Here is an 11,857-nt window from a genome sequence, read left to right as displayed (position 1 = left end):
TTTTTAAATAATGTTTGGAGCTCATGATTATTCTTACCCATTCATATGTGCTATGTAAATATGACTAAATATAGCCAAAATTTGACACAACAATATTCCACATTAAGTTTCCACTGGTAAACTGATAAAACATCGTTGCATTTTAGAAGTTCTCAAAAGACTAAAAAAAGACTTTTGAGCAGAGATTGAAACCAAACCACATTGAAATATTATCCAACCACGCAAATGAATTATGGAGCCATTTTTAAAGAAACAAATAAAGAAAAACAATTTTAAAAAACGACGAAGTAGAGCTTTGTTTTGGAATATTTTTCTGATTTATTTTCTTCATAAATATTGGAATAGGAAATGGGGTTACAGTGAAATGATTTTGAGGTAGAAAATTATTTATTTTTGTGTGCGTTGTGAATCATTGATGAATATTATGATTGTCCGAAAATGAATGTGAGGCTTCTACCGAGAATTAAATGAAAATGAAGTTATATGTTGGTGTTAGATTTCAAAATGATTTCAATAAAATCTCATGAGAAGCCCCACATTCATATCTCGATCGATGTTTCCATATGAAAAGTCACTCTTAAATTCGATAGAATTGAAGCGCCAGAATAGTTCCTCTTGGAACTTTGTCGACCGGATCGATGGGGTCCTGATGAAACTGTACATTGATGATCGGGTCCATATCAATTTCTGACTTTAGTAAGCTTCCTGTGCAGCAGTTTGGCGGTGGCGTTTGTTTCAATTGTACTTCATACATAAATCCAGGTTTCACTACAATTAGTTTCTGCAAATTAATGCATGTACTCTCCCAAGAATTAAGAAGAGTGTTTCCATCATACAGAACGCATTTTTCATTTGATGGAACCGATTCATTAATTTGAACGATTTTTATTTCAGTTGGCAGTTCCTTCATAAGAAAGTATACATTCGACTTATATTCGCTTATTCGGCAGCATCGAATTTTCTTCAATATCATCGGTTTATTGACAGAAAATGTGGTCTTTTCAATATTTTTGATATAATATGGATTAGTTGAAAATCCTAATGACAATAAACGATTGCATTCAATCTTTTCCTCTTCATTCCACTGACGATTTTCAAACGGAGTTCTTTTGTTGTTGCTGAAAATATTTGACTCGAAATCTGGCATCACAGTCGACTGAGAAATATCTTTGTATTCATCAGCTGAGAATAAACTACCATACGATGGAATAAGGGTTCCAAACTGCTGCAATGTCATCGATTTGAAGCGAATTTGGTAAAGCAAATTGCCAAGTTGTCGATTAACATCTTGCCGTGTCAAATTGTCCACATTTGCTGCTGTTTTGGTCCATTCCATGCACGCCTCAAACAATTCGGCTTCGGTACATGACAAAGTGTCTATGTTCAAAATGTGACTCAGCACCTTTCGATCACACACCATGAAATTTCCCGATGCCAACACTTTCTTTGTATCGACAGCGATTACACTTTCGCAATATTTCTTCAATTTTGGTTGATTGAAAAAAATGCCGAGCTCATAATTCTGGAAAAGATTACCATCATCCAGAGAACTGATCAAAAATTGTTCGCATACGCTCATACAACCGGCAACATTGTATTTATCACCAAGATACATGACTTTGGAAATGTTTTCTGTGGTCACGGTCACTTGTTCAAAGTAGAAGAATTGCAGAAATTCTTTGAATTCGACGACTGATGTATCGACAATTTCAACTTCGACTTTTTCTCTCCATGTTTCATTGAACATTGTGTGGAATACATCACTGACGCTTTTCAATAGCAGTTTGTGTGCTGGGATACGTTCAAATACGCCATCGGCCACCTTAAAAACAAAATGAACATCGGCCAATTCACTTTTCAAATACAGCTCTTCACCAATTTTCGAGTAAACTGTACTCGCGCATTTGTTAACGGTTGACATATTTGGGTGCTTTAACCGTGTAATTAACTTCAATTGATAATGTTCTAAAAGTAATAAATTGTAAAAAATTGTGACGAAAAAGAAAATTTATAAATAATTTTTTGTGAAATATGCAAACTTTTTGATAAATTTAATGACATATGTGAAAAGTATGAATTGAAACACTCACGGATCTAGTGAAATGAAACTGAATGAGGAGGCGAACAGAATTTATTTAATGGTCTAGCTGTGAAGTTCGCAGAGAAACTATTTAAGATGAGCACAGTTTTTATAAATTAATAATAAATAATAATTTCCTTGAAAAAGAGGCTGATTCGTGCACTTTGACAACTGAAACTAAACTGGGTGTATTTTAACAACGCTCTCATCCAAATGAGTTGTACCATTTGACAGATCAAAGGTCATTTAACAAGCAAAGGTAAAAGGGAATTGGGCTCATTAGCGTCATCTGGCTGTGAATGCGAACACAGCGCTCGAAGGTTCAAAACTGAACCCACCCTCTCGAAAACTTCATTGTAATGTGTCAGCGCTAAATTTGAAACTAACAAAAAATAAAATGTCTTACATCCGTAAGATGAACTTTTCAGCACTGTGTTCCATGACATGCATTTATTACATATCTTTTGCTGTTAATTTGAATTCAGGAGAAAACTGAATCTGATAGTAGTTTTGCGAAATAATTTTTATAATGCTGATATATTTTGTTTTCATTAAACATATAATGAACTGAAGTTCAGGGTCAACTTGAATTTCACACTGATAAGACACGAACATGACTTATCAAGTCATATGTATATAATGTACGTAATACGCATCTGAGAAAGTATAGAAGCAAAAAAAAAACATCGTGTTATCAGTGCTAATCTTTACGCCCATGCGCTTTCGTGCGAGCTATATGACATAATCTATTTTTGGTGTTTTCGCCTTGTTGCAGCTACTCTGCAATAAATATTGTGCAGTGCTATTTTATCATAATTCGTTCTACGTTCTAGCGTTCTAGTTTAAATCTTGTTCTAGTTAGTAATTCCAAAAACAATAGGTGTATCTAAAAGTATGTCCAATCAGTTGATTAAAAACACAATCGAATGTATGTCACAATATTGAATTCCATATTTCAACAAGATCAAAGCCGGACAGCTATGGTAGGGTGCCGAAAGAAATAGTTCGTTACACAACACATGTGATATTTTCATTAGAGCAAAGCTCTCGGCATATTCGAATACACACATTTTATTTTATTCCACTGAAATTGTCTAATGTAAAAATTTCATATCAAAATTTGGATGAATATGTTTACGTTTTGCATGAGTTAAACTGTAAACAAGATTATACATTATTCTTACGTCTTACATAGAACCATTTATAAAATTCGTCCAGTCTTTATCGTCGTCGCTAGCCAAACGCAGAGCAAAATTATAATTTAATCGCTGAACATTTCAGTAGGCTACTATCTACATTTTATATTTAAATTTTTATTGTGTTTGGTGACATTTTAAAAGAAAAACATCGGAAGCAATTTGTTTTTCGCTGTGAAACTTGACTATTTAATTTTGTGATGGAAAGAAGAAAGGAGTGGAAAATATTATTGTTTTATACATTGGTGTTTGCACGTATGGTGCATTCATTAAACGCTTTACGTATGTATTTTAATAATTTAAACATAAATATTCATTATTAAAAGGTCTTTGGCAGACTATGTGGCATAATAATTAAAATAAAATTCAGTGGAGTTTTCTGTTTTGGTCACATTCAGTTCAGTTTTGGTCGCTCAATGCGTCACCATCAAGTGCATGGATTTGAATTGAAATTGAGAGCTAAAATGTTTGTGAGCAAAAAAGGGAAAACTTGACTTAATTTCGTTTCAATAATAATTTCTTTTTATTCCCGCTACGTTAAATCTATTTTTTAATTAAATTTGTTTTCTCGTTCGCCCAAAAGATGTATCGCCACCCAAAATTGTATTACAACCGCCGAACACCGAAATAATTCATCCAATTGGCGATAATTCGAATGGAAATGATAAGCCGCTTGAACTAAAATGCAAAGCAGAGTCAGAGATAGAGATAGCGGTAGAGAGAGCGACAGTAAACGAAGGAGATGAGATAAGGTGCAAAACAAAACTTTAAAAAATTATTCATTTATTACGTTGACTAAAGGTAATTAAATCCATTTTTTTTTTTGCTTTCAGTTTCAGTTGGATACATTCAAACGATTCAACAAATCACTTGAAATTTTCAAACAACGTTTTTAATATCAAATACCGTTGGACGAAAGATGGAAAACCTTTCGATTGGACTGCAAATAGTCGTGTGGAGCTTCGACTCGGCGAGGGAACATTAATCATAAACAATCCACACGAAGAAGATAACGGCCAATATCAATGCTTTTGCCAGAATGATTATGGTGTCGCCACATCGAATTCGGTGTTTGTGCGAGTATTTAAACTGAATCCGTCCACAGAAGTGAAACCAGAAACAGTGAATGTTACAGAAGGGCATCCAGCCCGTTTGGAATGCATAGCGCCAGCAAAGTGGCCAAAGCCATTCGTTTTCTGGGTGAAACTGAACGCTACCGAAGAAAATTTTATGACATTTGAAAAGATCAATACGATGGAGAAATTGGGCACCGACATATGGAGCGAAACTTTTACATTAGATCGTCATGGGAATTTATATTTTTTCAATGTTTCAACCGACGATGCATCTGAAGATGGTTTTCATTATGTGTGTGTGGCCACAATAGAGCCAGTGAAAGCATTTCAAATATTGAAACGAGTCCATTTGAACGTTATGAGCGAAAGTAGCCAAATGATTGAAAGCACATTTAATAAAAATGCATTGGTATACAAAAGCAATGAACACGAAGACGTTATGGTGGGTGAATTTGTTTCAATGTTTTGTATTTTTGACGGAAAGCCGCATCCAATAGTGATATGGAGAAAAGATGGAGATGTTAACTATATTGTGAGAAGATTTCTTTTTGGATATGCTTTACTTAATGATAAAATGTCACTTACCGACCGAAGAGCGCATCGAAACGATACAGGTTCATACGATTGTGATTCCTCCAGTTTAGAAAAACAGACGCTTTCATTCCATTTGACTGTTAATGTCCCACCTTTGTTCCTTGTTAAACCAAAGGAACAACATTTAAACGACGGCGATACTGCAAAATTTGAGTGCAAAGCAGACGGCGTTCCGAATGTTTCGATAAAATGGACTTATAATGGGAAACCGATCGAAGCAAATTCACATATAACCATTGAACCAAATGCGATTATTATAGAAAATGTTACGTGGAGTGATATCGGCAATTACGGTTGCAATGCCTCCAACTCAGTTGGATACATTTACGAAGATGTTTATTTGAATATTGCAAAGCCATCACCTGCTTTACTTACTCCAGAGAATACAACATCTTTTTTTGCGTAGACTAATGTTGAAACACACGTATTTGTTTTTGTCGCTTCTTAATCTTCAATAAATATTATTTCAATCTTTTTGTGTATTAAATTCGTGTTAAAAGATTCGCAAAAGATAGAAACATTTAAAAACAATCTAACAACATCTTTTTATGCGAAAAAATTCGAAATAAAAAATAATTCATTGAAAATTCGAAAGGTAATGTATTCTATGTTTTTGAAAGCTGATGGTTGGAGTGATGAAATAACCCTACTTCTCATTTTCCTCCCTCTCAGAGAAACAATCGCTGATTCAAAGTAATAGGAAAAGCAAAGACATACTCAAGTTTATTTGTTTGCTAATTATGACCAACCGTCCCCATCACAAAGCTTCGAATCGCGATCATGTGTGTTTGATCAAAACTCATGTATTTACAACAATAAAAATAAGCAAGCACTCGTTATGCATCAGTGAATATATACATAAGTGGTATAATGCACAAAAAAAATACATCGCCCGGAAGTACTTGGAAGTAATGCTTGATGTATCGATGCATAAACGAGTATAATTCAAAAACTATTTCGAAGCCCCAGAAGGATCCGCAGAAAAATTAACCAATCCAATCAAAATTATATGATTTGAATTTGAGCCATATCGACTTTCGTCGAATAATTCATGAAAATACACAGAAATTCGGTAGTTTGTTGTACTAGATCCACTTGACATAAGGTCGATCGAGTATTCTGTATATGTTTTTTCGAAAGGGCATCTGAAGAGCTACAAACTGACCAATTTTAATCAAAATCGTAGAATTTAAACTCGGGTTAGAAAGTACAAATTAAGTTGTTTTCAGATTCCCATACAAACTCTTAGGAAAAACTTCATTTGCAAGGAAAATAATTTTCTTGGACGAAATTTCCACAAAAGGAAAAATATATTATTTGTGGGTCCGAAAAAATTAGTTCTTGCTTGAGTTATGTCATAAACCTCCAAAAAAACGAAACGATTTTAAAGCTTGATATACATACATCAAGCAATATTTTACTGTTTTCGCATTTTCATAAATATTTTCAAGCTGTAGAACTATTGTAATATCTGCTGGTTTAAAATATTCGAATTTGCCAAGTTTTGTGAATATTTCGTCATTTCGTGTCCATTAACAAAACATCGCTGTAATTGTACGCTTATTGGAAAAAACTAGAAGATATTTGAGAATATAAAACAGTAATCAGGAGGAATAAATAAATCTAAAAACCGTGACCTAGCCCTAGTATTTAACACTTGACACTTGCACGACATCTTATAAGTGAAAATATTCAATTTTATCTTTTTTAAATTGCCCTTCACATACATTTTTCTAAAAAACTATTCTTTTATTTACTTACGTCCAACCACAAGTGCCGATACTAATGCTAAAAGCATGCAGATTTTATTAAAATTCCCCATTTTCTTTAAACTGTACTTCGACTGTTCAGCTTAAAGTCCTATAAGAAACTGATTAAAAAATAAATTGTAGACGAAATAAATAAATTATATAAAGTGTTTGTTTGTGGGCGATTTATAATGGTGTTTGATTGTATTTTAATGCACGAATTATATTTTTTGCTATCACTTGTTGGTAATCTTCGTTTATTTTTGTAACTGATGTGTTGCCTCTGGCCAATTTACTGTACTGTTGGTTATTGACAATATGAATTATTGTATTATGAATTTTGACTGTTTGCAATTGAATATGTGGAAACTTGAACGTGATATGTTGATCTCTTCATAATCTTTCGTAATTTTTTCCCATTTATTCTATTTCATTATCTTTTTTCATGATGTTCTATATATGTTATGTTTTTAAAAAACCCATTACGCAAATTCTGTAGAAGTCCATTGGGTTTTTACATTTTTATTTGATAGGATAGATCTTACGGATCGGCGCAAGAGCTGGATCTAAGCATGCGTACATGCCGCATGATACATTCATCATCGGCTTTTGCAACGAATGTGCTTTGAACAGTGAACAAAAATGAACAATAACGTCAGTGTTGTACTGTATAGCTTTCCTACTTATCAGCAGAATACTTACTGAAAAAAAGAGTGCGTCATGTTTCAAGGTCAAAGAGAGCATTGTCATAGGTTACATATTTACAGCTGTGTAAGCCCGGATAATCTCCCCCTCTTAAATCGTTCGAGCTTCCGTTTTGCTAAGGTTTTTTGAGAGTAAAATTCTTTTGATTTGCTAGGGTTTTTGATTGGCTGATTGACCCCCTTAAATTTTTTCCGTGCCCAGGTATGGCTGTGTTGGACAATAAACGAAAACATACTTATCTTGCAGAATGAATATTGTAAAATACGCTGTATATTGGCATTTGGCATATCATAAGTTTAATAACCTTCATTATTTAAATCGGTTTAATTATGATTATTTGCGAGCACACAGTCTAATCTGAATTGCACAAAAAATCGTTCTAAAAATGATTAAACTATTATTTATCACGAATTCAAAGCTCAAAAGGTATTCTCTTTTCACAAACAGTCATTTTTCGGGCATTTATTTCGGATAAGTCTAACTTTCAACATTCTTTCCAAATTTCTTCTTTTTTCAAGTGATTATTCATTTTCCAAAAGATATTGAACAACAAACATGCACTGATACTAATTTAATAATCACCAAATTCTAATTTCGGAGAACAGTAAAGTTTTTTAGCCAATTAAAAGACTATTGATGTAAAAAAACAATTCAAAATATGACATTACCATTCATCCGTATATATTTTGCATTATCAGCGGAGTAGAAATCAGAAAAAATCGGTATACATTTCTTATGGGAGATTCTTTTTGAGTGAGGAGCGACTTCATCACTATTCAGCGGTACATACAAACCTTCCATGGTGAAAAATGGCGAAAAATGATAGAACATCAAATTCTTCTATCTTCGATTCGTTATTTTTACGATTTTTCCATTGGAAAAGTGAGAAAAATTGCTCGGAATTTTTTTTTGTTTTTGGCCGTCTTTCTACTGCTGCATGCCAACAGCTGTAATGCGCATGACTCGTGTTGATCATATCGTCACGTGAAAAAATAGACTTCAGTGTAAATAACGATTTTTTTTATTTGATCGTTGAAATACAGATTGAATTCTCGTTGAAAAATCCAAAAATTATTCCACTCTGACTTTAACCGATTTCTGGATTCAAAATATACGCAAATTTTTTCTGTGAAGCAAAATGAAAAAAATCGCGTACCCATTTAATTGTGTGTACGAGTTTATAATTATCAACTATTGCCCTTGTCATAGCATTTATCTCTGTTAATGATGTAATTGCACTGTATTGAAAGTGAGTTTTAAATATTTATTTTCACTTTTTCATTCTTCGAATAACAAAAATGAGTAAAACGTAGACTTTATAAAAAACTTGTATTTGTTGTGGTTTTTTTTGCATCAACTGGTATTTCCTATTGATAACATTTCGACGCCCAAAATTTACACTGAACAACAAATATCGCTCAAAATTTAGTCAGCTCAACTCCTCGCAATCCCTAATCATTCCGTAAAGACAGATTTCGAATCTTTTGGTGTGCGGAAGAGTAAAACCGCATAATGAATGCATCTTACCTTTTCAGTTACTTACGTATATCGTATTTAATCGAAAATTCAATCATGTTTTGAAGAAACTTCGATTACACCCCGTTCAAGCTGCAAAATAACGCAAATGAAAATAAAATTGCCACCAAAATTGATTTCGATTAATTGTATGCGCTTTATTGAATAAACCAAACGAGTTTACATGAATAAAATCAATCTGTCTTGAACCTTGACTTGGTTGCTCTGTCAAATCGTTTCGATACAATTCAAAAGTGGCTCATTCCAAATTAAACGAAAACAAAAAATGTGATGTTTTATCTTATATTCTAGATTAATTTTCATTTAAACTAACATTATATCGAAATAATTATATTTATGAACTAATCGGGCTAAAAATCGTAATTCAAGTCTAAATTATTTACTTAATAAATTGTGTTATTATTTTGTTTTTATTACTGCTCAAATGCTAAATTCGACATCTGTGGATTGCGTTGAAATCACGTTCGTCTGAGGTGCGGCAGTGCTATCGTCAAAAGTATTTCAATTACACAGAACGCGTAAAAGAAGAATGAAAGCAAATGCTTTTGACTTGCCGACGATGTGACCGCTGACGCAGAAGATTCGCCTAGAAAATGAACGAAAAATGACCAAAATATTAATTTTTTACAAAAAAGAAAAACATTCCGCAACATGTCGAAGTGATATGTATTTTTTGAGCTCAAGAAAGAGTTCAATGTGCTGGCTGAAAGCAAAACGTGGTTGAACTTACTGCTGATGACATGCAAAGTGACTGTGGCTGGTGCGCTGTTCGATGGATTGCATGAATAATTACCATTATGGTACTTTTTGGTGGATTCGATGAGCAATGAACCAACCTTCAACGAGAGAGAGGGAAAGAGGAAGAGAAAATTAGCGTCGAATGAAAAATGAATGCATTAAACTTCCATAAGATCTATAAATTTTTTCATCAAATCAAGTGACGTCGAACATCCTGACACACACACAAAGACGTCTTACGTCTTTGTTAAAATCCAACCATAAAATGTGTTAAATGTGAGCTAACCGAATTTTGACGTTGAATATTATCGTCCAGTGGTGATTGTACGAGATCGTTGAGTTCGTATTTGATGCCATCGTTGTTGTTCCGTAAAATGTTTGATTTAATCAAGTGCATTTTGTAACCGAATTTGTTGTCGGCATGAATTGGATGCGAATCATGATACCACATGATGTACGTGGGTGGCTCAATAGCTCCATAAATGATGCACTGCAAATGAACTGTGCTGCCAGTTTTTACGTATCGATCGGAGTCACCAATGAGCTCGGTTCTGGGCACTGTGAAATAAAATGCAAAACACGTAGTTAAAATACAAGAATACAAATGTCTCATTCTCTTCTACCTCGTCTCGATGTAATTAAAGAGCTTATTGTTTTTCCACACTTACCAACCACATGCAAATAAGCGCGTGCACTGACTTTCGGCTCAGTAGACACTTGGCATTCGTATAGTCCTTCGTCTCTTGGTTGCACGTATTTAATTTGCAGCACCCATTGTTTTGACTCTTCTTTGAAATACGCTTGAAATCTCTCGTCCGCTATGAATGTAATCCTGTGCAAATGGAAACAGACAAAGAGATAAAAAAAATTGGCGAATTTTTGTAGCCAATCATCATTCTCATGTTCAGTTTAGTTTTCTGTGGGCAAAATTGTCCCACAGGAAACAAGCGAAAAATTAGTGGAAACAAAACTGGACAATCCGATTACTTGACTCATTCCAATCGCATAACAGCATTGCCATCAGCAATCGCTACATCTATTCTCTTGTTGTAATCATATTTACGACCATCGAAATGCACACACTCTCATTTGCCCGAGCAATAATCTAATTGAAGTCGACTTTATTACTATTATCCTATTCACAGGAATTGCACATTACTTGCTCGATGGCGATATTGAATCACAACGTGTTAACAGAATGGTATAGACAAAATGCGTGAGAAATTTCTCTCCCTCATCTATCGCAACATCAAACTAACCAGACATGTCTCATGGGAAATTTATACCGAGCATATTAACTGTATCGGGTTTAATTATATTTTTAGTTTCACTCATTCAATGTACTCGACTCGTTCATTGGCTCATCATCACAATTGTTCATATATACGATAAAAAAAAGTCGAACTAACCAGGGATTGATTTTGTTGAACACCACTCATCGCTATTATAAAGAGTAAAAATAGTGAATTGGTAATACTTTTTTTAAAATTGTCAATTTCTCCATAGGTCATCTTAATTTTGAATGTCGTTGCGAACAAATGTCAACTATGATCTCAAAAAGTTGGGAAAACAATCCGTTTTCGGAAAAAGTAGCAATTTTTTGCAAAAAACATTTTTTTTTGTATGAATCACTTGAGATGGACAAATTTTACCATTTGCCCGAATACAGATTTACCGGCATCAAAATTGTAATGTTACTAACCATTACATTAACATAAATGTTTGTAATAGCTACTACTATTAGTATTAGATATTACTGTAATGCTACAAATCTGACATTACAATTGTAATAGCATTACAGTAATGCTTCGTTACAATAACAATATGTTACCCGTATTGTTAAAAATCTAACATTAATATTGAGACTTTTCAACACAACTTTAAGATGAAAATATATTTACAATAGATGGCGTTTGTGTCTGCTCTAAGCTCATCATTGAAATTGATTGGGTTGATGAGCAATTTCAATGATGAGCTTAGAGCGGACACAGACGCCATCTATTGTAAATATATTTTCAACTTAAAGTTGTGTTGAAAAGTCTCAATATTAATGTTAGATTTTTGACATTAGCGGCAGCGTTGAGTAACACATTATTATTGTAACGAAGTATTGTCAGTAAGGTTATGAGAATAGCAATAGCTATTACTGGTAATGCTAAAATCTAACATTACAATTGTAATAGC

At 33.6% G+C, this 11,857-nt stretch overlaps 4 protein-coding genes across 6 annotated transcripts in view; 1 reads left to right on the top strand and 3 right to left on the bottom strand.

Moving 5' to 3' along the window:
• The window catches only part of LOC116347788 (serine protease easter-like), a 31,022-nt gene extending 24,014 nt beyond the window's left edge, over positions 1-7,008 (bottom strand). Inside the window, exons 1-2 of one of the 2 annotated variants that reach the window (XM_031778520.1) lie at positions 6,935-6,965; positions 6,708-6,816 (exon numbers count right to left, since the gene is read on the bottom strand). In XM_031778520.1, the coding sequence (XP_031634380.1) occupies positions 6,708-6,768 (61 nt within the window). In that variant the 5' untranslated portion in view covers positions 6,769-6,816; positions 6,935-6,965. Of the gene's footprint in view, positions 1-6,707 lie in introns of both variants that reach the window. The other variant, XM_031778518.1, reaches the window with a different exon arrangement.
• On the bottom strand, positions 295-2,252 carry LOC116347787 (BTB/POZ domain-containing protein 3-like). The gene is made up of 2 exons (XM_031778517.1): positions 2,091-2,252; positions 295-1,965 (listed from the first exon to the last, which is right to left on the bottom strand). Exon 2 carries the CDS (start codon positions 1,919-1,921, stop codon positions 578-580), a length of 1,344 nt encoding a protein of 447 aa, XP_031634377.1. The 5' UTR covers positions 1,922-1,965; positions 2,091-2,252; the 3' UTR covers positions 295-577.
• Positions 3,105-5,418, top strand: LOC116347786 (neuroglian-like). The gene is made up of 3 exons (XM_031778516.1): positions 3,105-3,558; positions 3,860-4,028; positions 4,110-5,418. Exons 1-3 carry the CDS (start codon positions 3,477-3,479, stop codon positions 5,350-5,352), a joined length of 1,494 nt encoding a protein of 497 aa, XP_031634376.1. The 5' UTR covers positions 3,105-3,476; the 3' UTR covers positions 5,353-5,418.
• Positions 7,009-9,072: 2,064 nt separating the features above from the next.
• Positions 9,073-11,857, bottom strand: part of LOC116347780 (zwei Ig domain protein zig-8-like) — an 86,592-nt gene continuing 83,807 nt past the window's right edge. For both annotated transcript variants that reach the window (XM_031778507.1, XM_031778508.1), the window contains exons 6-9: positions 10,342-10,505; positions 9,960-10,231; positions 9,666-9,771; positions 9,073-9,521 (exon numbers count right to left, since the gene is read on the bottom strand). In XM_031778507.1, the coding sequence (XP_031634367.1) occupies positions 9,394-9,521; positions 9,666-9,771; positions 9,960-10,231; positions 10,342-10,505 (670 nt within the window). In that variant the 3' untranslated portion in view covers positions 9,073-9,393. The remainder of the gene's footprint in view (positions 9,522-9,665; positions 9,772-9,959; positions 10,232-10,341; positions 10,506-11,857) is intronic.

This window comes from Contarinia nasturtii, unplaced genomic scaffold, assembly GCF_009176525.2.
Source record: "Contarinia nasturtii isolate CC-2019 unplaced genomic scaffold, AAFC_CNas_1.1 Cnas_scaffold_2108, whole genome shotgun sequence".
In the NCBI taxonomy this organism is placed as follows: domain Eukaryota; kingdom Metazoa; phylum Arthropoda; class Insecta; order Diptera; family Cecidomyiidae; genus Contarinia; species Contarinia nasturtii.
This window is presented reverse-complemented; position numbering and strand designations above follow the sequence as displayed.

What these genes read in the sequence shown, in the direction of transcription:
- LOC116347787 (XM_031778517.1), bottom strand. Translation starts at nt 1,921, where the DNA reads ATGTCAACCGTTAACAAATGCGCGAGTACAGTTTACTCGAAAATTGGT.
- LOC116347786 (XM_031778516.1), top strand. Translation starts at nt 3,477, where the DNA reads ATGGAAAGAAGAAAGGAGTGGAAAATATTATTGTTTTATACATTGGTG. An exon ending in GCATTCATTAAACGCTTTAC is followed by an intron (nt 3,559 to 3,859) that starts GTATGTATTTTA and finishes TTCGCCCAAAAG; the next exon opens with ATGTATCGCCACCCAAAATT. An exon ending in AACGAAGGAGATGAGATAAG is followed by an intron (nt 4,029 to 4,109) that starts GTGCAAAACAAA and finishes TTTTGCTTTCAG; the next exon opens with TTTCAGTTGGATACATTCAA.